This window comes from Phocoena phocoena, chromosome 10 (assembly GCF_963924675.1).
Source record: "Phocoena phocoena chromosome 10, mPhoPho1.1, whole genome shotgun sequence".
NCBI classification, from domain to species: domain Eukaryota; kingdom Metazoa; phylum Chordata; class Mammalia; order Artiodactyla; family Phocoenidae; genus Phocoena; species Phocoena phocoena.
In genome coordinates, this window is record NC_089228.1 from 88930338 (window position 1) to 88956079 (window position 25742).

The 25742-nt window shown below is 37.0% G+C and overlaps 1 protein-coding gene across 1 annotated transcript in view; it reads right to left on the reverse strand.

Moving 5' to 3' along the window:
* CDKAL1 (CDK5 regulatory subunit associated protein 1 like 1) overlaps positions 1-25742 on the reverse strand; it is a 640361-nt gene that overhangs the window by 225085 nt on the left and 389534 nt on the right. Inside the window, exon 11 of the mRNA XM_065885642.1 lies at positions 4185-4330. Within this exon, the coding sequence (XP_065741714.1) occupies positions 4185-4330 (146 nt within the window). The remainder of the gene's footprint in view (positions 1-4184; positions 4331-25742) is intronic.

A 25742-nucleotide genomic window follows, 5' to 3' on the forward strand; every position in this document is an offset into this window, starting at 1 on the left:
ACGGTTAGGTCTTTTAATTCATAAACCATTTCATTTCTTTTTTTTTTTTTTGCGGTACGCCGGCCTCTCACTGTTGTGGCCTCTCCCGCTGCGGAGCACAGGCTCCGGACGCGCAGGCTCAGCAGCCATGGCTCACGGGTCCAGCCGCTCCGCGGCATGTGGGATCTTCCCGGACTGGGGCACGAACCCGTGTCCTCTGCATCGGCAGGCGGACTCTCAACCACTGCGCCACCAGGGAAACCCCAACCATTTCATTTCTTAAAACATATCTACCAACAGGACATTCTTGCATACTTCTTTCACACTTTCATATGTGAATTTGAGGACTAAGTGATTCTTTTATTTAGCATTAGAACATATTCTTGAGAAAAGAACTCTGCATATTGTCATTTTAAAAAAATATATGTGAATATACAGTTTATGTTGGGGAGTGACTGTGTAAATTCAATGCTGCTCAAATGGGGTAGGACCCAATTAAAGTTTATGTCCAAGGCCCCAAGGTCCTGGGAACCCTAATTACATCCTTGCCATATATCACAGTGAAAAATCCTCTCGTTGGGAAGTAAGTCTTTTAAATTACACAAGAAAATAAAAATAAATGATTCAAGTTTTCTACTTTTTCAAATCTCAGTATTATGTTAAAAAGACAACAGAGAAACCAGTAAAGTGACAGGTAATGAAAACAGTAAAATTTATGAGGTATTTATTAAAAATTATACAAACACAAATCTCTCTCAAACCAGAATCGCATCTCTTGCTTTGTTCTATGTAGTTTTCTTGCATATCCCTATAAATCCCATTACATATTTCAAGAAATCATCTTACCCATTTAAATAAAAACATCCAAGGACTTAGTTAATTTTCCAACAGGATTAATAAACTTGAATAGAATAATTTCAGTCATACGATTGTCTGCTCATGACCAGCGGTTTTAAATTAGTATATTAAGTAATTTAGACACTTTTCTTTGTAAAGGTTGCCTGATTTAGTACATTCCCATATGCCTCCACACGTGCTAACACTACCAGGTTATCTTCAATCTAGCTGCCATTACGGGAGTAGCTGCCAACTTTCAACCAACTGAAGAGAATAATGAATCGGCTTCAAGTTGGCTCATATGTAAACTTCTACCGCTCCCAGCTACAACAGGGGCCAATTTCAACTGTAAAGAAAATTAATTAAAAAGATTTCACCTCCACTGTTTGAGAAACATGGCACCATGAACACCACTGAACTAACAGCTTAAAAGTACGCAGCTTTATGTAAAATCCCACAGTGTGGATTTCAGTATTAAATGCTGTAGGTTGTTTTAAAGATTGGATTTTTTGAGGAAACAGATCAGGAAATGCCTCGTCCCTAAATTCATAACATGAATATTTGAGAAGCCTCACACTGCTGGAGAAAAAAAATAAATAAATGAGACTCTTGTTTGTTAAAGGTTCATTACAAAAAAGACTTCAAAGGCTTCAGAGGAAAAAAGATGCAAATGAAAAGGGCCACATTTATACTCCTTCTAAAAGACAGAAGGAGTGAGCACCAGACACACCATTTTAAGTGAGAGCCATTGTATGAATTTAGTGTTAGGCATAAACTAGGGCAATGTGGTAATATCAGACCCTCTTTCTAAGAATGACAATACTGTATTAAATTTTAATAAACACTGAACAAAACAATTTTATGCTGGATCAGTTATCCAGACTAGTGGTTCTATAGAAACTCCTGAAACTTTGGTGTTTCCAAGAATCATGAATCTATTTGGCATAAAGCTATGCTAGTTTTTATAGGGAAAAGTAAGCAAATGTCAGAGCAGAAGAGTGCTTAAAATATTTCATTTATTTCTAAATGTCCATCATAGTTGGAAATTATCCACTGGATAGATGAACTTCCCTGAGAGGACAGGAAAACTTTTCCACTGGAGAGTAAAGTTAGATTATAGAGTCCTTACAAGATTGAGGCTATACTATTCTTTACAAGCAACAGGATAGATGGGACAAAACATACAATTTTTTGGTTCTGATGAACTCTCTAAAATTATATATAGTACAGAGTTAATTTTTTAAAAATCACCTGGAGATGCTAACTGGCTAGACTCATATTCTCCAATCCCAGTGAGTCACAGCACTTGAAACTGAAATTGTGGATGGATGGGTGGGATAGGTTGTCTTCTCCAGGCATCTCTAATTTCCTCTCCAGGGATCTCTGATATTTCCAGTGCTGGAAATACTGGAGATCCCTAGGTAGGTTCTGGAGTCTTCCACACAGTTGGGCTAGTTCTAGAAAAGTCACATGGATGCCACAGTGTAATTCAGAATCCAAAGAAAGAATAATGAGCTTAGTACTATTTTCTGATACTTTGATGGGATCATCTTTTGACCCCTATTTAGCTCATGGATGCTGTTGAAACTGTCCAAAATGCAACAGATTTAAAAGGTCCATCTTCGGAGTAACATAAAAGGCTAAAACTTGTTGGGAAATTGTTGCCCAGTTAAGTAGCCACATGAATTTCCCAAACAAGTGAGTCAGCACTCACCCAAATGGAGGTAAAAGGAGTTGTTGATTCCTTAACCTCGCTGAATCACATGAACACAACTATTTGGAAAGTGTTCTAGTCCATTCTGCACAACAGGCTGCGTGTCTACACTCGGCAAAATCTCGTGCAACAGGTATGGACTCTGTGCATTATTTGCTACTGCTCTAGTAAGCAAAAGGCAAGAAATTTCACAGGTGTAACCAATTATCTGCAATTCTGAAAACATGCTATTCACCAGCACCAGCGTGCCCAAAAGGACCCTCTTACATCAGACAAGTTTACCTATAATAAGCTAGAATAAATGCAAAGGAGGGATACAGGCCAACAACAGACATCTAATGTAAAAATCCTTATTCTTTAGCCTTGCTCTCAGTTCTGTTCAAGATCAGGAAGTATTAGAGATCCATCATTATTCTGTTTTCAACTTTGAAAGCTGTATATACTTAACGATTATAATATCTTAGAATAAATATATTTTCTATTCACTGATTTGAATATTCGAACAATTAGCTGTATTTGCTTGAATGCACACCAAGTGTCTTTATTTCTGGTAGTTAGGATAATCAAGAAATGCCTGGAGGTGAAAAAAAAAAATTAGACATGTAAAGGGAAGATGAGGAAGGAAGGAGAAAGTAAACAAAAGAAGAAAAAGATTTTTAAAAGATCTGTATGTAGTCAGGATAAGTGACTAATTGAAGGTGGAAAAAATAATTGCTTACAATTTGTATAAAGCAATTATATCCACGTAGTACTTGGTACAAAGGTACATAATTATAAACAAGAAGATGGAAATAAAGAGTTGTATTTTAATTTAGAAAAACAACAGAGGAAAAGATTATGGGAAAAAATTATGGAAAGTAGAAAGACCCAGGCCACAAATATGCCAAGATAAATGACACAGCCCCAGTGGGGAGAACAGTGCCCCAGACGAGAATGTTCTGTATGACCTTGGCCAGCATTATTTCCTGCCTTTTATAATCACAAAAGGCATTCAACGTTTGGTGATGATGAGAAGTAGGGTTTTGAAGAATATAATTATAGGCTGCAAGTGTTTTCTGTGGAAGCAAAATTATCATTCATGTCTGAGATTGTGTAAATGTGCCTTAATTTTGGTCAATGGCAATTTGAACTTTTTAAAAAAACAGAATCCCAAAATCTCCTTATAAATCCCATTCTGCAAGAAAACCACAAGGATAAGTGTGTAAAAGCAAAGACATTCCCAGATACTCTTCAAAAAAATGGTATCTCAGAGAAAATTATCTCTTTTGTAGTGACATGATTTGACCTACCTCCACGTCAAAATCAGTTGACAACTTCAAAAAGCCACATTAAAGGAGATTTAAGCAGAGCACAGCTAAAGCAGTTTTCATCTACTAGGTCAGGTACAGAAATGCTCACAATGCACATTACCTTAGCAAGACTGGCAACCCTACACAAATCAATGGGGTGCGACGCACAGATGGAAGGTGGATAAAACTGAGGGGCAAGAAGAAACCACATCAAGGGTGTCTAAGGAAAACTTAAAGGCTTTGAAAGCTTCCAAAGTCCCACCTCTCTCTGGTACCTTTAATTGTGGCGACCATAAGTGCATTTTTGCCACATGCTTTTAAAAGAAAAAAGGAGATGGTTATTTCTTAAATGCTAACAGACTTACTTGTCTTTCAGAAAATCCACTACTCTTTTGAAGTCAGCCACGCAGTATTCTCTTTTCATTTCCATGAGCACAGTGTCAGAGGCAGACTGGACTGGTATGTGCAGAAAGGCATAGACTCGGGGGTGATTAAGGATTTTTGCCATTTCCTTGAAAAAGATGGAAGGAGAAAACAATCACTGTAACAAAGCAGAGAACGGTTTCCCTCAGATCAATTCTCACGAGTACAAGCAAATACACACAGCTGAAAACGGACCGATCTTCTAGGCTCCCCGAGTGAAAGTCCACTGGCCTCACTCTAGGGTGACATCTGGGAATTTAACATGACTTTCGGAGGATTTCACAGAAGTGTTACTTCCTCACGGTCATTGCCTCTCTTAGGTGACAAAACAGACATAAAGTCATGTAATGCCTTGAGAGTAAAAAAGATTTTTGCATACTTCAAAATAAACACCACTCCTCCCTTCCCTCAAAGCAGTGTTATATTCTGCCCTGTTACATTAGCAGCAGAAGCAGCAACATTTAAGGCAAATGGTCAAAGTTGTAGAATCCTGTATACTTGAATAAAGTTCCCAAATTTAGGGCAAGTCAACACTTTTTTTTTTTTTTAACGCTGAAGGAGAAAAAGAAATCTGTTAACTCACCTGTTTCTTTTTTAGCTAGTTAGCAAACACTTATTTTTGAGTTATCTACTATGCAAAAGGCAGAGTATCAGACAATGAAGCCAACCAGTTCACCAATGGTCACCTACTGCTATCTACCTTTAAGCTGCAGAGTTCCAAAGAAGAGAAATAAAGAAAGAGCAGAAAGAAGAATCTGTCTTGCAAAGTTAAAGAGAGCAAGTTTAAGTGAAACAAGTTAGGAAATTCAGAGATTGTTCTAAATTCCTCCAAGGATACAAAGTGGGTAGAAAAAAGAGTGGTAAAAGGAAAACGGTGGTAAGGAAACCATTTATGTGAGCAAAAAGAAAAATGTGACTAATTTATGGCCCATCAATGGGTTGGGGGAGAAGAAGGAAGGAGAAAAAGAGGGGGAGGGGAAAAGGGGGGAGAAGAGAGAGAACACTAAAGGTCCAATAGAGATAAAAATGTCAAGAAAGGAACTGCTCTTTAATAACTTGCATGTGTCCAGTGATTTTTAGTTTTCAGAGTACTGTACCATACTTTCACAAAGTACTGTACCATACTTTCACGTCTGTCATCTCGTTTTATCATTAGAACAGTATTTTGACGGATCTTATGGAGTCAAAGAGCCACCTAATTGCATACAGTCACCTCTCTTAGCTATTCAGGGCTCAGTCATGCATATGTATCACCCATACCCTTCATTCCTTCATTTTCTTTCCGTTGACTATAACATTAGTATTCTGACCAAAGTGGAAGAATAGAGTGACGAACTCAAACTAACCATCTTCTTAGGAGCAGCTTAGTTGGTTTAAAAAATCCTTCTAAGAGATTCAAATAACCAAATGATACTACTCATGGATATCCTTTATTGACCTTCTCCTCCAGGAATTAATAAGGATATACCTTGTTATATATAGATTACTAAATTGGAACTGAAGTTCAAGAATTTCTTATTTAGCAGCAAAATAACTGGCTAACACATCATCTGAATATTTCCTTCACAAAAGTGTTCCTTTTCTTGGCTGGGTATTTAGTTAGAAGGCTCTTCACCTCCTTACTCAACACCTTCCATGTATAATAAAGCTGTGGGATACAGGGCAACATTTATCGCTACCTACTCTGCAATAAATATGTTGTCCTCCTGCTAGATTCTCTGTCTTTCAGGTTTTTCACACTTGAATATCAAGATTCTTGAACAGTGTGAGAAAAACAAATTATACAAAATATCTGTTTTCTAAAGGCGCAGGACTCAGCTTTAGTTAACTTTCAACATACACACTGTGGTAACAAAAAATGACACCTTAACAAATAACACAATTTGTGAAATGAAATTTTATTCTCAATCTCTGTGCCTTGGTTTCCTCATCTGGAGAATGGAGACAATGGTAATACCCACCTCACTGGGCTACCAGGCCGTTGTAAAAATAAAATAAGATAATCCAGTATGTGCTTATATGTTGGCTCTCAATACATAAATTATCTAACATTCTTCTTCCCTGGAGAGTATTTATAAAGTTCATGGTAACACGTTTTCATACACATGAATGGGACTTTATCAATAAACAGAATAGCTTTTCAACAAGGCAGTTTTCGGTGAAGGAGAGATAACTTGTACTAACTTGCAAAATCTAAATTTGAAAGGGGTTCCCAGTAAACATGACCCAGGGCCAGAAAGGATGCAGTTTCTGTTGGAAACGCTCAGGGTGGCCTTCTCCTATAAACAGGATACTGCACTAGATGAAGCACTGCCCTATGATAGTATGACAATTTTCAAATTAAAATGTTAATAGCAAACAAGTAGGATAAATTTGGTGGGTTTTTCCCCTTTGGCTCAAAATTAGATTTCCCGCTAGTAACCATCTTCAGCTTCATACTACAGACTTTGCAACTTTGTAATAGTAGGCACCAGAACACAAAATAAAAATAAACTTGCCCCTTATTTAAAGTCTGTATTTCTTCTACTAAAAGAATCACGACTTAACATAGATTAATGTACCCCAAAGAGACAAAGTACATATTTTTTCTTTTGTTTTTCCTTTGATCCCTCTTCTCAGCACTGTTGGTTAAGAGTAACCTTTGGGCTACCTCCCCTTTCAAAATTCTTCTCTATTTTTAAGGTTCAGCTTAGAGTTACAGATCCTCTGGTGCAAGAGATGACTTCCTCCTCTGTGATTCCTCAGCAACCTGTTCCTGGTGTTACCAAAATATCTCCTTGGTTCTACTCTGCAACATGGGTCATGCATCTCCAGATGGAAGATGGACAAGGGCTGCGATTACGTTTGACTCCTCTCTGGATCTCTACAATGGCTAGGACTGTGCTGAGTATACCGCCAAACATATAAATGCAGATCTGAGTCAAAACTACATCAAGATACAAAGAGAGAGATTTAAAATATAATTGCTATTTGAAAGGAAGACAAATTTTCAATTAGCTCCATTTGGTTACCATTTATTCGGTAAATAAGCACATATTCAGGCAGGTGAACAAGCAGATAGCCTGTTTTAATTTTAGAACAGTGAAAAATTATATATGAATATGTAAGTAAATATATAGCTAAGAAAAGATCAGATTCTTTATAGGTAGCCCCACCATGGGTTATAATTCTAAAAGTCTGTTGGAGCCTTGGATTGGAATTACAATGTACATTCTTACGGAAATAATTTATAAATGGTGTGCCCAAGAACAGCAGCCATAAGCAACCCTAAGCTCAGAGCTGGGTAAGAGAGTCTGAGTAGACAGGCAAGTATGTGTGCAGACATGTGTGCACACAGGCCTGTGTAGGTCTGTGTGTGCATGCAGGCACATGTGTGTGTTTTAAGGAGCCCTGGTAGCAACTAGCATAGAAATAGCATCTATTTTAATATACAGTCATTTTTAATTTAAGGGTTGATGTTCCAAGGCTGCTTAAAATAGATGGTGACTATTTCATAGGTAAAGACCAGAGAATGTCTAACAGATCAACAAAACAGTATTTCTACCTGGTGTTTTCACATGGGGTCTTCCTATTACAAATTGGTGTTCATCTCACTATTTGTGATTTTTTAATGAACTTAAAAAGCAAAGAAAAAATAATGAATGAAAACAGGCTTAATTTTAAAAAGCAATTTATGTATGGCGCATTTTTAAAAGAAATGTTAAGTTTCACTTTTATTGCCCAGCAGTCATCAAACTAATCATCATATTCTACCTGGTTTTGAATATATGTACTACCAGCTGAACAGTCACTCAGTGTATATAATACTTGCATTCAGATGTCTCTGCATTCACAGTGAAAGCCCTCTCAGATTATAGCTTTGTTAGGAAGTACTGTATCTGCATACTTAAAATGCTAAACTTTATGTAACGTCGCTATGTTTTTGTTTTTCAGCTAATCTAAGATATATGTTGAAGCAAGAAAATACCTCAAAAAAAAAAAAAAAAAGACAAACTATACCATTTACCCTTAGGCATGAAAAGATAGCTTATTTAACATATAATTCACATACCATACCATTCACTCATAAAACGTATGCAATTAAATGTTTCTTAGTAAATTCACAAAATGGTTCAGTTTGCCTGGAAATTTCTTGTTTATCACTCAAAATTAAACTCCATTTGGGGTGGAACTTTCTGTGGCCCATACAACACTTAATTTCTTCATCCCCTGTTCTACTTTCGTAATTGATATACAATTCCATTCCAGTATTTATTGAAAACTGGTTAAGAAAAAGGACTCAGCAGTCTGACAGGCTTAGGTTCTACATTTAGTTATTTCATTTACTGCTCTTCATTGGGGACAAATTATTTAAATGTCTCCGAATGTTCATTTTCTTCATTCATAAAATGACAATGTATCAGTAGGATGCATTAGGTTATGCTGTATAGCATACGATCTCAAAAATCTCAGTGGCTGAGCCCGTGCGCCACAACTACTGAAGCCCGCGTGCTGCAACTACTGAGCCCGCGCGCTGCAACTACTGAAGCCCGTGCTCCGCAACAAAGAGAAGCCACTGCAATGAAAAGCCTGCACACCGCAAGGAAGAGTAGCCCCCGCTCGCGACAACTAGAGAAAGCCCGCGTGCAGCAACGAAGACTCAATGCAGCCAAGAATAAATTTAAAAATTAAAAAAAAAAATCTCCGTGGCTTATAACAACAAAAATGTAATTCTTCTTCATGCTACATATCTTTCATGGACTGGCTAATAAAGCTTTGCTCAAGTTGTTTCCACTTGCAAACTGTGAATGTGGAAGAGGGGGAGGAAAAGAGAATCATTGGCTTAAACCTTCTTCCCGCATTTCACTGGTTGTTGCAAGTCACACCCCTGCTCCTGAGCTTAACTAGGCAGATATTCTCACGCTCCCACGGAGAGGGAAAGCAGAATATTTGGTAAACGGTGATACGATCTACCATAGAGATAATAAAAATACCTGCACTGTGGAGGGAGGAGTCAGATGAGATACATAAAGTATCGATACTCAGTCGAGTGCCGGACACAAGTGAGTGCTTCCCCATCCAAGGAGGCAGTTGTGTTTACATGTTTGTTTATAAAATGCAAAGGAGGTTACTGCGTTCTTTGCATCCCCATCCCAGAAACACAGTTTTCTGTTTAATAAATACTTGTTTGGCTGCATCATTTCACATACCAAGCAACCATAACTAGAGCAGTGAAATCACCAGAACATTGTTTCGACTCTGTACCGCGTGATGTGCAAAATGAAAGTTAGCATCATTTGGGATAATCAGACCATAAACAAGTAAGAGTTAAATATTTCTAAATAAATCTTTAATATCTGCCTTCCCATTGGGTTCTTTAATTATTTACGTCATATTTGGGAAAAGCCAATAGAATTTGTCTGAGTTGAACACTCAGTCTAACTGGGTTGCGTGTATTATCCCCATTAAATTGATCAGGTATTGATTTGTTCTTTTAGTGTCTGGTAGACATGGTCTATTTTTTAATGGAAAAAAGGGCAACTATATTTTAAATATATATATATTATATATAGATAGATATATAAACATATATACTTTATATATACATAATTTTTAACATACACCAATGCATGTTATAGTGTTTGAATCACAACAGATTTTATTGTTAGCTTTCTTGTCTGTTATTTTATTTTAAAATTAATACAGTAAAATTGACTTTTTTCTATGTGTTCAGTTTCACGAATTTTAACATAGGTGTAGATTCACGTAACCATCACAACAATCCAGATACAAGAACTCTTTCGATTTCTTGGCATTAGCAGAGCAGAATAATAATTTAAAAATAAAACAAGACACTGATAATATCAGTTGAACATAAATGTGTGTATAATTACAACTCTTAGCATTTTGACATTAGTATTAATGTATATTCTTATCTTCATAATGTGAAGTCTGATTATTGACTCTGACACTAAGATGAGTGGTAATGGTAAAGGGGGACTGAAGTCCTTTTAACATTTCTATGAAAGCTAATTAGAACAGATGTTTTGTCTCAACTTATTTTAATGCAAATATTGAAAATGTTAACTCTTTGCAGTTTAGAAGTGAATTTCCTGTTATAATTAAGTTATAGATCAAATATAAATTAGAATCTGTTCACAATATCCACTCCTTTTCATTTGGGATATAAGGATTGGAAGTGTTCTCTTTTTGTGCTCCCTTGTTCACTTTCTGATGCTATTAATGATAATTTATTTTTAGATGGCTGGAAGTAAATGCAGGTGCTGGTAATTGACTTAGTGGCTGTTACAGTGTCATTAATGAAAAAATGGATGAAATATGACTCTGATCTTATTTTAGCTTGACCTATATGACCTTTGGAGCATTGAAGGTAACTCCTAGGAAATAGGATTTCCTAGAACACAGGCACTGATGTTTGACCTTTAGCTAGAATTCTTTGTAGGATTTACTCTAAAATAACCATTTTGATTAATCAACTGGGTTATCCAATCATTCATTCATTCAACTGTAATTTAACTGTTTAAGCACCAGGCATTAAGCAAGGAAATGGAGAGAGAGAAAAACACTGTATACTCTTGGGGTATGAGCGTGCATGGTAAAATTGTAGGACAGGGAAATACGAGCTATTGAAGTCTGTACAGTGTGCTCTGCCATTGAGAGTAAAACTACCTAAAAAAGAGATATTTAAAATAACATAACATTGCTACAACAGGGATGAACTTTGAAAACATTTTACTAAGTGAAATCAGCCAGACACAAAAGGACAAATACTGCATGATCTCACTTACAAGAGGTACCTAGTATAGTCACATTCATGGAGACAAGTGGGGGAGAGAGGCATGGGGAGTTTATTGTTTACTGGGCACAGTTTGGGACAATGAAAAAGCTCTAGAGATGGACAGTGGTGATGGGTGCATAATACTGTGAATGTACTTTATGTCCCTGAACTGTACACTCAAAAATAGTCAACAGGTAACACACATAAGGCTGTATATCTTGTAAAATGATCCAGTAACCTGTCATATCAGTTCTGCTTCTTTTAGTCTAATAATATCAATTATATCTTTAAAAGTACATTTGGGAAAAATAAGGAGTACACTTGGGGACCACTTAATGATTCTCTACCTATTTACTCTTTTATCAAATATACCAACTGTGACATTATTTGTTGAAATCACTTTAAAGAGAAAATTGTTTGAGGGTTGGACTCACAGATCTTATAGGCTGAACCTGTTACATACTTCTAAAATAAAGATGCATATGGTAATTAGTGTACATAAAATAATGAAAAACACTGTTCTTTTTAAAAATGAATGTTTTTCTGTATTATAAAGGTAATATATATTCATTTTTAAATTTTTGGAAAAACAAAAATAAAAAGAGAAAAATAAATCATAGTTAAAGCAATACTGTCACTACATCTTGAAACAATTATATTATAAAATTATATTTGATACCATTTGGTGGGCTTGGAGAAAGTAAAATGATTTTCAAAGAACAAAATATTAAGTCAATAATATTTCTTAACAATATATCATTCAGTGTGAGCTCAATTTCTTCAAAAATGAAAGAAGTAAACCTTTCTTCTAAGCAGGGTTCAAATCACCTAGGCACTTATACTCAAGGGGCTCATTCCACATTAGCATAACAGGAGAGAGAAATGTGAATATGAAAACAACAAACAGAGGAGAATCAGAGATAAGAATCAGCAAAAATGCCTTAGAATCATTCCTGAAGAAGTTATTACCATTTGAGTAACTCTGTCCCTGGAGCTATGATGAGAGAGTAAAAAAAAAATAAATAGACCTGAAAGAAATTTCTTTGTTCAAAAACAAAAACAAAAATGAGAATGAAAGTAAAAGGAGAAAAGAGGTATGAGCGATTCTTCCCCCATTCCCAAATTTATTGTAATGTAAGGGAATTCTTAAAAACATGGGCCAGAAGAAGTCATTCAATTGGAACGATTATTAGAGGGAAGAAAGCCCTCAGCACTCTCCAAATCGCAGTACTATCACGTGGTACAGCAGCAGTAGGAACGGTGATAATAGTGATGAGCATCCTTGTGTGCTAGACATTTTGCTGACTCACAATGAAACCTGCAGAGCTCTGGCGGGGCCCTCCTGGGTATAAAAGTCCCTCTGCGACCCCCACTTCTTGTTTGTAGAAAAAAAGGCTTTAGTCCCCTAAGCCTCCCCCAAATTCCAAAGAGCAAACTCAAGTAGTTACTAATTATGGTAGTGAGAGAACGCAGACACAAAGGAAAAGCAGTCAAGCAAGAAAACTAGTAAGAGCTTAAACAACAGTTTAAGGATAAAACAGAGTCCTAGTTCCTCCTCAAGGGATATACATAACAATTTGACACAAATCTTTGAGTTGTTCTGCAGAAACTAAGACCCACAGCCAGGTGGAGGCTGGTGATTACATGCTGATCAAAAGCAGTAGGCCCCTGACTGGCTGGAACCAGAAGGCTGATGATAAAGATTCCCAAAACATCACCCTGTTACCTCACCACCAACCAACCAGAGAGAAGTCCATGAGCTGCAACCCTCACCCCAAATGCTGCCTTTAAAAATCCTTCCCTGAAAGCCATCAGGGAGTTCAGGTCTTTTGAGCATGAGCTGCCCATCCTCCTTGCTTGGCGCCCTGCAACGAATGCTGTACTTTCCTTCATCCCTGATGCCAGGAGACTGGCTTTGCTGCCAGGCAGGCGAGCAGGTCCAAGTTCAGCTCAGTAACAACACTCATTATCTCCTTTAAATTTCTGAACAAACCTAGAGAGTAGTTTTACTGAATCTAACACTCAGGGAAGTTACAACTTGTCCAAGGCACAGTGGTACAACTGGAGTGTAAATACAGTCACCCTGACTCTCAAAAGTTACCAACCCCCAAATATGTCTCTTTTGCATATGGATTATTTTGAGCTGAAGGCCATTGAGAACCAGCAGACTCAGGAAAAGGTCTAAAAACAGGGCCTTTGTTTTCCTTTTGTAAAAGGAATTTCTATTTATAAATTTTCCATCTCTTTTTTTTGGCTGCATTGGGTCTTCGTTGCTGCGTGTGGGCTTTCTCTAGTTGCGGTGAGCAGGGGCTACTCTTCTTTGCGGTGCACTTGCTTCTCATTGCCGTGGCTTCTCTTGTTGCAGAACATGGGCTCTAGGTGCATGGCTTCAGTTGTTGTGGCACACAAGCTCAGTAGTTGTGGCTCACGGGCTCTAGAGTGCAGGCTCAGTAGTTGTGGCACACGGGCTTAGCTGCTCCGTGGCATGTGGGATCTTCCCAGACCAGGGCTTGAACCCATGTTCCCTGCATTGGCAGGCAGATTCTTAACCACTGTACCACCAGGGAAGTCCCGAATTTTCCATTTTTAAAGGTAGAAACTTTGGGGAAAAAAGATGTAAATATGGAAATTCCATACTAGGAAGAAGAGAACAAAATTTTAACAATTCCTATCAATGGTGAAGACAAGACTTAAATATGCATAACAAACCTTTCTAAACAATCCCTGTTTACCATACTTTTCCTGGTCACCTTCCCATAACTAGTCTTCCTCACCCAGAACTACAAATCTGTTTTCTTTGGTTTTAGCATAAGATGGTATATAAACCCAAGTTCTAAACACCCTTTGGGGTTACTGACTGCTGGGTGCTTCCATGCATAGGAGCAGGAAGCACATGTTAATAACCTTATGTTTTTCTCTGTTTATCTATCTTTGGCTAGTCTAACTTACAGAAACCCACCTGGAGAACCTACAAAAGGTAGAGGAAAAGATTTTTTACTTCCTTACACTCCATTCCATCAAAATGTGTCCTCCCTAAATCTAAAATCATTCCTGAGGAACGGCACTAATTAATTCACATGACAGTGTTAACTAACAATAAGTCATTTCTGGGAGCAGGGCTTGAAATAAGCAGTGGAGAGCTGTCTCTCCAAAACAAGACCAAAATAAAATCAAAGAGTTTAAAATTTTCAGTTTGCAAAATTCTCCTTATGTCTGATTTATTAGAAATGTGTGGATTTTTCCCAAATGTCTCAAAATGCATGAATTAAATGCTTATTACATTAGTTGAAATTAAAATATAATAAATTAATCGGATCTTTGCACTCTTGTTACTGAACAATATGGAATTTGAGGTCAAACGGATAAATGGGTATATAATTTTTATAAAGCAACAAAGAGGGGCCTATTTCTTCCTTGTTCTACTTTAATTGTTTTCACTTGGCAAAACTGGCTTCACGTGTCAGTTCTTTAATTGGCTCTGAAATGAAAGCATTTCCAGTTACTACATGGTGGGCTAGCTTGTCTAAGAACACCTATAGTCAGAATATTTGCTGAGATCTGAATCTGCTGCTCTTTTAAGCACTGTGGTTCCAAAGTTACAGGATCAGATAGCTTGTAGAGACTATAAAGAAAGATCAGGAAAAAACTTCCATGTGATGAGCCAAATTTACCTGTTAAGACTTGAGCTATTTTTTAAATGTTCTGTTATTTTTTAATCAAATGGAAGTTAAAATCCTATGCAATTAAAATAGATTTCTTCAGATTAGAGAGGGAAATGAAGATTTTTATTTTCCTCTTTTCTGTCAAAGTCTGTAGCCTCTACAAATATAGAAATCTGATGTACCTTAGTGCCTAAGGTTATAGAAGCAATCATTTGATACATAAGTATTTTCAGATCTTAAATGTTGCCATTTTTATAGGATTAAAGTATTTTTTTTTTACAAAAGATAGAGCAGGGCTTGAACTTCATCTTTCCAGTGATCAAATGTTATAAATATATATTGTTAATATATTATGTTTACCTGGCTTCAAAACTAGATAAAGATGGGTCTAAATAACAATGATTAAAGAGATATAAGATACCATGTTACATACTAAGTATCTCCTTCTGTCTTAGGTGAGAAAAAGGATTTCTAAATCAAGTACTCTGTCTTTTTTAATATTTCAAAATTAGCTAGAGATCAAGAATTTAGAAGACAGACAGGAAAAAAGAGAACTATGTCCAAGAGAGTTTAACAAAATGTGCAATACCCTGAAATGAATGTCGGTGGAAAGTGATGGCACCATCAACAGTTTTCCATAGAATGTTTAGATCACTTCCTTTGTCCAATCCTCAAAGGACTCTAATTTAATCTCTCCACAGAATTACCTAAATGGGCACAGTTCAGATAGGAGATCTAGAAAGAGCTGGGATTATTGTGAAATAAGAAGAATAATTTATTCTGAACAAATAATACTCAGTGTCTCTCCAGAAATGGTGTCAAGAAGTGGGAGAACACAGCCCATATGAAGAAATTTCTCCCAAGAGGCTGCCCTGAGTAAATGAAATGTCTTCAGCTGAGTGAAAAGAAGACAGGAAAATCCAATCCCTTAGTGGTTTAAGCATTATACATTAAAACCACTCATTAAAAATTAAAAACAAATGGGATACTCCCATCTGGGTGTTTATTTTCCCCTTAATAAACTATTGAATGACTTTCCCAAGCACTGATTATATATATGACGTTTAAAAATGAACTCACTGTGGATGAATGGATAAAGGAAATGTGGCGTATGTATACAATGGTATACGTATTATTCAGACCAAAAAAAGAAGGAAATCCTGCCATTTGTGACAACTTGGATGGACCTTGAGGGCGTTATGCTACGTGAAATAAATAAATCAGACAGAAAAAGACAAATGCTGTATGATCTCACTTACATGTGAAATTAAAAAAAAAAAGAAAAAGAATTCATAGATACAGAGAACAGATTGGTGGTTGCCTATTCTTATCACTTATTGTGATCATTTCACAATACATACAAATATCAAATCATTACGGTGTATACCTGAAACTAAGTTGTATGTCAATTATAGCTCAATTAAAAAAAAAAAAAGAAAGCAGTATATCCTTGCCGAAGCATTACAATCTTTTCCTGATCAGTTTTAAAACCTCTCAATTTCTCACCTTCATCCATTATACCCCATTAGTTGCTATGTGTTTCTTCTACTACTCAACCCTCAGGATTCTCTGATATTTGGCCATATCTACCTCCTGAGCATAACTTCGCACTGTCCAGGTCACACAACTTCTTTCTTACAAACTATAGTGTAAATTGGGCCTTGAAATGGGCACAGAGTATTCCTGGAGGGAAACAAACTAGCAGACAAGGGTCATTTAAAAATGAATTCATGTCCAGGTCTTTAATTTCCATTTGTACTTTTTCATAAAACCAATTTGTCTGTGGTCAAGGCTTCACGCCGGGTGTCCTTTCACACCTCCCTCTCACTTTTACTGAACACCTTCAGGTCACCAAGTAGGGACTTGTGAAGCTGCCTTTTTCAAAACAACATAACGAGCTCCCATGGCTGCCACCCTCAACATCCATTTCATTAGAAGCAGAATTTATAATAAATTTATACATTTATGCTTAAGAAGTATTTATACTGTTTTTGATGAACTGTGTGCTACTACTAATCTAATGACAATTCGATAAAAAGTGTTTTTAAAAAAATATTTAGAGCCTTGCGGTCATAGTGTTTTAATTTATATATACATTTTAATAGAGAAAAGGGTGGTAGAGTGATCAATAGATGACTTTCAAGCTTAAAAATATATTAGATAGAATTCTGTAGAGAAAATGGAAATTCAAATTCTGGGGAAAAAAGAGGATGATGTAAATTCTCCTATTTTTTAATATTTATTTGAATACATTTGAGAGAGTGATATAACAATTTTATTTTACAATTCTACATTTAAAATATACCAGAGGTTACCTCTTCTGCAGCTATTTAAACTTAGCATGAAAAAAATTCAATGTCAATCAGAAAATGTATGAGGTGGCACATGAGTTTAGAAAATTATTTTGGGGTAACACCAAGCAGAAGTTTCAATACCACTCACAGGTCTGCAAAACCAAGTCCCAACATCTTAGTCTGGCATTCTGCCCTCTTTCCAATCTCATCTTCCCTGATAGCTTTTCTCTTTTCCTCCAACATATACCAGCTCCCAGGGAGCACATCTCCACCTAAAAGAGACCTATAGCGTTTTGCCTGGGACATGCTCTAGACTTTTCACCCTTGTTTAAATGTCAACCTCAGCCTAGAACGCAACTCCCCACTTCCAAGCTATTCCTGCCTACCCAAAACTATCCACACCTCGTGTATCAATTCCTCCTGTGTTTCCCAATGTATACAAAGAACTAATCATCTCTTTTCAATTTTCATTTAAAGCGCTTTGTATCTCTACTAGGCAATTACCACAATCTACATTTCAATTACCCCCACCACCCACAACATCATATACAAAAAACACAGTTGGTATCTTTTTGTTTGAGTTGAATAGCAGTAAAACCAAGAGTCAATGTGTTTAAGCAAGACAAACTATAAACTCAGTATTCACAATTCTCATTCTGGCTTTTTCAATGATTTCCTATGTGCCTCCAGGGAAACCTCAACTTTAGATAGTTTATACCTAAGTTTCTGCATTTTAAGCTTGAAGATTATACTCATGCTTTTTTAAGTGTACAGTGTGAGTAACTTTGTAAGGTTGTACAACCACAAACAAAACTGGCAAAGTCGTTTTTTTAAAAATTGAGATATAATTGATATATAACATTTTAGTATCAGGTATACCTCATAATGATTTGATGTATGTATATATTGCAAAATGATCACCACAATAAGTCTAGTTAACATCCCTCACAACATTGTTTTTCTTCTTGTGGTAAGGACTTTTAAGATAGACTCTTTCAGCAACTTTCTAATATACAATATAATACGGTATTATAAACTGTAGTCACCATGCTGTACATTACATCCCTAGGACTTATTTATTTTACAACTGAAGATTCGTACCTTTTGACCACTTTTACCCATTTTGCCCACTGCCTACTTACTTCCCTACCCAATCTGTTCTCTGTTTTTATGGGCTCTTTTTTTTTTTTATTCCACATATAAGTGAGATTTGTCTTTGTCTTATTTCACTTAACATAATGTCCTCAAGGTCCATCCAGGCTGTTGTTTTCTTTATCCATTCATTCATCGATGGGCATCTTACTTTTTATACAGGAGAATTTTTAATGAAGTTAACCAAAAATAATTTGTCATCATTTGCAAATATGAGAGATCAATGATAAGTATTACTAAATTATAGGAACCTAAAATTAAAGCCATTTTTAAGATAAATAAGATACAAGGAGGTCACATGACAAGGCCAATCAGCTGAAGAACAGATGATACTGCTCAAACTCTATGCTAGTATCCAAACTTATCTTCATTTTCCTGTCCAAAATATGAGATCTTCTAAACAAACATAGATTCTACAATCCTAAAAAACAAAAAACTCCATATTCACTAACCATTTTACTAGTCACCTCTCTCAAGCAACAACCGGTAACAAAATGATGAAATTCATTTTAATTTTTATTCAACATTAAAATATGCAACATGATAAATTCCTACAGTCCATTTCAAAAAGAATATACTATATTTCATCCTTCAGTCATAAAACTAGTCACTTAAAGCCCAAAGAGAATAAGAAAACCTGGTAGTCTCAGAAACAGCTCAGAAACTTCATAGTTATTTGTATGTCTAACCTAACATCTGTTTCCTGTTTATATTTTCACAAGGTATTTTGCATTGCTCAATGTAATTATATATTCTGCAGTAAGAAAAAGTACAATATAAGGCTTCCTTTAGTCCCATCTGGATGTAATAAAGGAATCAAATTTTGAAACGGCAAGACTGTGAAAGGAAACTTCTACCTTTAATCATAACAGAAACAGCTGACTGCCCTTTTCCCTACACCATGACACTTACTAATAACTGTAAGAAAAACACTAGCCACATGTGAAACTCTGAATCAGTGTAGGTAGGATCTGAGGAGCCACAGACGGGTTGAATCTATTTCAAGCTGACTTTACAAAACCCAGTCCAAAGTTGAACGTTTGCAACATTATATGTGGAATGTCCTTTAGGATTCTGATTACATAGTAGCTGAGTAGCCACATCTGTGATATATTACAAAACCAAAGTAGTTGCCAGAAAAGTTGTTAGCATTTTATTTTTTAAGAACTTAACATTTTTGGGGGACTTCCCTAGTGGCACAGTGGTTAAGAATCCGCCTGCCAAAGCAGGGGACACGGGTTCGATCCCTGTTCCGGGAAGATCCCACATGCCGCGGAGCAACTAAGCCCGTGCGCCACAACTACTGAGCCCACATGCCACAACTACTGAAGCCCTCGCACCTAGAGCCCATGCTCTGCAACAAGAGAAGCCACTGCAATGAGAAACCCGCACACAACAACGAAGAGTAGCCCCCGCTCGCCACAACTAGAGAAAGGCCGCATGCAGCGACGAAGACCCAACGCAGCCAAAAATAAGTAAATAAATAAAAATTTTTTTTTAAAAAAGAACATTTTTGGTTTAGTAAATCCTATAGTCTCAGTAGTCTAAAATGTGAGTCACTTCCATGTCTTTGAGTCTGTAATCACTTTTCTGAGTTAATGAAAATTAATGTATTATGTTAATTTATTAATTAGATATGTAAGGTAATAATTTAACATAACTTTAAGTGACTTATTAAAAAATCATAGAAAGAGAAAACTAAGTGATATATATATCAAACTCCTCTTCCACTGCTACTACTTCTACACAAAGACAAAGATTTAAAGGGGTTACATGACTTGCCTAAGGTCACAGTTACACAGCGCTAGAATTAGGGTTGGAACCAAGGTCTTCAGATTTTCAGAACAGCGTCCTCTCAAATATAAACCTTCTAAACTGTATGGTATGACAGGTAGATTAAATTACACCAAAATGCATTCTAACAGAACATGTGGCTCAATTATTCAATCTGCTATCATACAAACATATCTAACATACATAAAACCTGTACATTCTGAAGTTCTTCATTCTCTTGAACAGGCATTACATCAAGTACTTACTGGAAAAAACCAACGCACAACCAATCCCAACACTTCGCCTTATAGGGGGAGTATTATGCTAGGCCATCTGTTGAAGGGTCTTCCCGTTCAAAAATCTATCTAAGAGAATAGTGGCAACTCTCATACATGGCTGGCAGTTTTATTAAAGCCAAACATATGTCAACCCTATGATCCAGCAATTCCACTCCTACGTATATACCTAAGAGAAATGAGTGCACCTGTTCACCAAAGGACGTGTAGGATAATGTTCATGTAAGCTTTACTCATAATAATTGAAACCTGGAAATCACCCTAGTGTTCACCAGGAAAATGGCTGAACAAACTATGATGTATTCACACAATGGAACGCTTCACAGCAATGGACCTGTAACAAATTCCCAACACACAAAACAACATGGATGACTCTCACAGACATTCTGATGGGCAAAAGACAGATGGCAGCACTACAGCAGAGCCCAGGTGAATCGTGGCATCCCTTTATCTCTGCTAGTAGTGATTAGTTACCTATAAGCCACTCCTACCCCAGACACCTTGGAAAGTCTCTCACTTCCTCAATGAGTTCTGCTTCACTCCCTCACTAGATCTCTTTCTCCTTCCCCATGAGGACCCTAGACTTCATCTTGCTCTATTAATCATGAGATTTCTGATAAGCAAATCCTTAAAAGTTGCACTTGCCTGATCCAAAAGATGCCTTCATAAAGAAAAAGAAAGAATAAGTTATATACTTTCAGATCTGATACATTATTTTAAGGTAAAATTCCAAAATTCTGATATAATAATAGTAATATTAATAGCTAAAACTATTAAGTACTTTCTGTATGTCAGGTACTATTCTAAGATATTAATTCATTGTTCTACCAATTCATTGTTCTAATCTAATCCAGATAAGACAAAATCTTACATTTATATAGCATCCCATAGGGCACTGCTGATACATTGTTTAATATTCTTTGTACAGGGTAACTGCTATTATGCCCCAGGTGATATCTGAAAACGTCAAAAGCCACAGAAATGTGAAAAATTCCCTCAGTGCCCCACACAAATCAGCCGCACATTCAGGACTATATCAAAGAATGGAAGCATAGAAGAATGGAGAAACAGAAGTAGGTTATTGTTATTCCTGCTTTCTTTTGACAACTTCTTTACAGAAATAGTAAGGGCTTTGAGGGACTAAGTTCTAGGGATCTAATGTACAGCATGGTAACTATAGTTAACAATACTGTATTGTATAGTGGAAAAGTTGCTATGAGAATAGAGCCTTAATATTCTCACCATAACAAGAACAACAAAGTGGTAATTATGTGATGCGAAGGATGTGTTAACTAACCTTGTTGTGGTAAGCATTTCACAGTATATATTTGAATCAAATCATCACACTGTACACCTTAACCTTACACAATATTATATATCAATTATATCTCAAAGTTGGAAAAAAAACAAAAAAAGGGTGGGAAAAGTTATGTGTATACTATACTGTAGTCTATTAAGTGGGCAATAGCATTATGTCTAAAAAAGTGCACATACTTTAGCCAAAAAATACTTCACTGCTAAAAAATTGCTACTCATCAATCGTCTGAGCCTACAGCAAGTCGTAATCTTTTTGAAACAGTTTTATCAGAGATCACTGATCACAGATCACCATGACAAATAATAACAATGAAAAAGTTTTAAATAGTGCAAGAATTTGCAATATTTAAAATGTGTCTCTGTGTCAGCAAAATGTGCCACAGAGACACAAAGTGAGCACACACTGTTGGGAAAATGGCACCGATAGACTTGCTCGATGCAGGGGTGCGACAAACCTTTACATTTGTAAAAAGTACCATGTCTGTGAAGCACAATAAAATGAGGCATGCCCATATACAAAAGAAGAGTAGCTGGTGCCCTGGGAGACTTGAAAAGGCTCACTAAGAGAACAGAGAGTGCCCCAAGCCCAGGGAGACTGAGAGTGAACGCTAGAGGTACGTCTGAGGCCTCACGAAGCCAGCCACCAAAATGATGCCCAATTCCTCTCCAGGGTCATAGGTGGGGAACCAGAATACTCTGTCTATGCAATAATCATTCCTTGAATAAGAGAGAGATCTTCTTGATGTGGTTTTCCGTAGATTTCATTTTTCTACTGTATCATTTGCAGCACGAAAAGCATTTGCAAGTGAGGAGGGCCATGCTATCCAAAAGAAATGTTTCGTTCTCAGGTGTTAGGTAGAGGATGCAAATTCAGTAAGTGATTCCCCACACTCACTACAGAAACAGAAAGCTTTTGGGTTCCAGGCCTCTCTGACACAGGCTTATATAAATATGATACAACTGTCAAAGCAAGTACTGGGATGATTATTTCATACCAAATACCAGACAACGGAATGGCACAACAATTCTTTGAAATGCTATTTTTTTTCTTTTAAGTTCTAGGTCACATCAAGTAAAATGAGTTTGCAAAGATTTTAGAAGGCTCAGAATTTAGAGGTCAAATGGAAAAAATTTAAACCTATCTCATTCAGCTCAGCCCCTTCAAAATGGTGTTTCTTTTTAAAAAGACTGAAATATAAATAGAGTGATCAAGATTCACCGAATTTGCCAGATTAATGACAAACTGATTCAGACTCAGGTCTTCTACTTCTGTGAACACTTCAGTACGGTCATGTCCCATTAAGTTAGAAGGATAATAAATAAAAACATCATAAAGATACTTCAACAAAAATGTTGGTAAAGAAACTGAGGAACTTTAAAATCTGCATTTACTTTCATGAGAGTAAAACAATGCACTGCAAATTTCAAAATGACTCTTTAATTCCTGGAGTTACGTATCCTCGAATTACCAGTATTTTCCAGTGTTGTTTTTCTACAAACTCTAGAGTCTATAGCTATTAATTCTAACTTTGATATCTTTTTAGTTTAGTAAAGCAGCATCGACAGCAAACATCTTTCTGATTAACAAATACCTAATCAATTGATGTGCAAAGCTTTCTGGAAGACTACAGAGAGGATGGAACATGGCATAGTGACAGGGACACCATCTCTCAAGAAAACAAAGCATTTTCTTTCCTTTTTTTTGGCCACTCCACACAGCATGTGGGATCTTAGTTCCCCAACCACGGATCGAACCCGTGCCCCATGCAGTGGAAGCATGGAGTCTTAACCACTGGACCGCCAGGGAAGTCCCCAAAACAAAGCATTTTCATGAGAAGAGATCTACAGTAGCTTCAACAATATAAAAGACAGTGACTGTGGAAGTTGAACTATCTATTAGAATATAAATAACGAAGTAGTATTGGGTATGGTTTTTAGAAAAAGAATCAATAAAGAAAGAGAGGGAAGCAACTAAATGTCATATGCAAGGTTCCGTCTGAGTAAGCCACAGTATCCTCTGTGTGGTGCCCACAGCTACAAGTATCTAATGAGGTATGCGTTTTAGTCTCCAAATCTCTGTGCTTTCTGTGAGGGTGTTGTTTGTTACAGGCCACTGAGAGACTCAATTAATAGTGATCTTTTGCTGTCAGTAACCTACTAATGACATGAGCTCCTCCCCAAAAGCTTTACAAGGGCAGATGGAACCATAAGTGATTGACGGTACCTTTGACATGGAACACAAAAACTAAGGAAGAATACTGAGCTAACCCCATACACTTATGGCCTGACACATACAGAAGCAGCCCATTTTAAGGCATAAGTAATATTTAATGACATCAGCAGGAATGGCAGAGTAAAAACCTCTGAAAATCCTCTCCTACCTAAAAGGCAATGAGGACAGTGACAAAAATGGTCAGAATCAATTTTTTTCAGAACTCTGGAAATTAACTAAAGGCTTACAGCAATCTGACGAGTGTTTATTCCAGAAAAATGGAACAATCTTGGTAAGAACAGAAAGTTATGTGGCATTTTAAACTGGCCCTTTTCTCACCTCTCACTTCCCAGTTCTGTGGTAGCCCTGAAAACCAACAACCTTCAATCATGGTGAAAACCAGCAGTCTGGCAGCCACTGAAGGGGGCAGAAGAGGGTTGGAGCTCCTTCAAAGCCCCATTCCCAGAAAAACTGTCAGTATTTGCCCTGTGCAGTGGTTTTGTGGAAGACTCTACTCACATGGCTTTCTTATTTAACCTGACCTGGCACTCACCCAGTAGAAAAGCTTTTTTCCCAGGGGCATTTGTCAAAAATAATCATCGCAATTGCTTAACATCATGGCTGCCCGGGGCTGCAAATAACAGAGCAAATAATAAGCAAATCAAAAAGCATAAAAGGAAAAGCTAGGGAATGTGATGTCCAGAGGGGATTTTGAAGCACACGGACACGTTCCTGGGTATCTAGAAGGCCATGTGCACGCACAAGGACGTGTGCGTGTCCAGGCTGTGCACCTGTCCAGTAAAGACATGAGAAGGCCCTTAATTCTCACCTCTGGCTAAGTCTGAGGGTCTACACAAACAGGAAGTGCAGGCGAAGATGGAGGTATAGGCAACCTGAGCACTGAAGGATGCTCCAATATGAACAAAGGGCTCCTCCACAAAGACAGACTTATTGGTTCCAGGTTTTAAGGAAATCTCTGTCCAATCATGAGCTGACTACTAAGCTAATTTGATAGAGACTCCACTGGCCACATATAACAAAGTAGACTTTACTGAATTAATTAAGAAAAGTCACTAAACAAACAACAACAACAATAACTCCTGTCAAGAGAAGACTATCTGATTTCCAGAGCTGCCACATTATATTTAAAAGGATATTAAAATAAATAAAATAAAAATAAAAAAACAAACAAACAAACAAAAACTATGTTGGGCTTCCCTGGTGGCGCAGTGGTTGAGAGTCCGCCTGCCGATGCAGGGGACACGGGTTCGTGCCCCGGTCCGGGAAGATCCCACATACTGCGGAGCGGCTGGTCCCGTGAGCCATGGCCGCTGAGCCTGCGCCTCCGGAGCCTGTGCTCCACAACGGGAGAGGCCACAACAGTGAGAGGCCCGCGTACGGCAGGAAAAAAAAAAAAAGTATATTTAAATGTCTAGTTTTCAACAAAAAATTATAAAATGTGAAACACACACAAAAGCAATCGATAGACACTCTCCCAGCAAAAGCCCAGATTCTGAACATACTTGACAATGACTTTAAATCATCATTTTAAATATGTTCAAAGAAGTAAAGACAATCATGTTTAAAGAACTAAAGAAAACCATGGGAATGATGTCTCACTGAATTAAGAATATCAATAATGAGACAAATTATGAAGGAGAACCAGATAGAAATTCTGGTATGAAAAGTAAAAGAACTGAAGTAAAAAATTCACTACAGGGGCTCAGCAGGAGACTTGAGCTGGTATAAGAAACAATCAGCAAACTTGAAGACAGGTCAATTGAGATTGCTTGGTCTGAGGAACAGAAGAAAAAAAACAATGAATAAAAATTAACAGCGCCTCAGAAATCTGTGGGACACCATTAAGCATATCAACATACATATCATATGAATTCCAGAAGGAAAGAAAAAGGCAGAAAAATATTTGAAGCCATAATGGCCCAAAACTCAGAAATCTGAAGAAAAACAATCTACGTAACCTAGAAGCTCTACAAACTCTAAGTAGGATAAACTTAA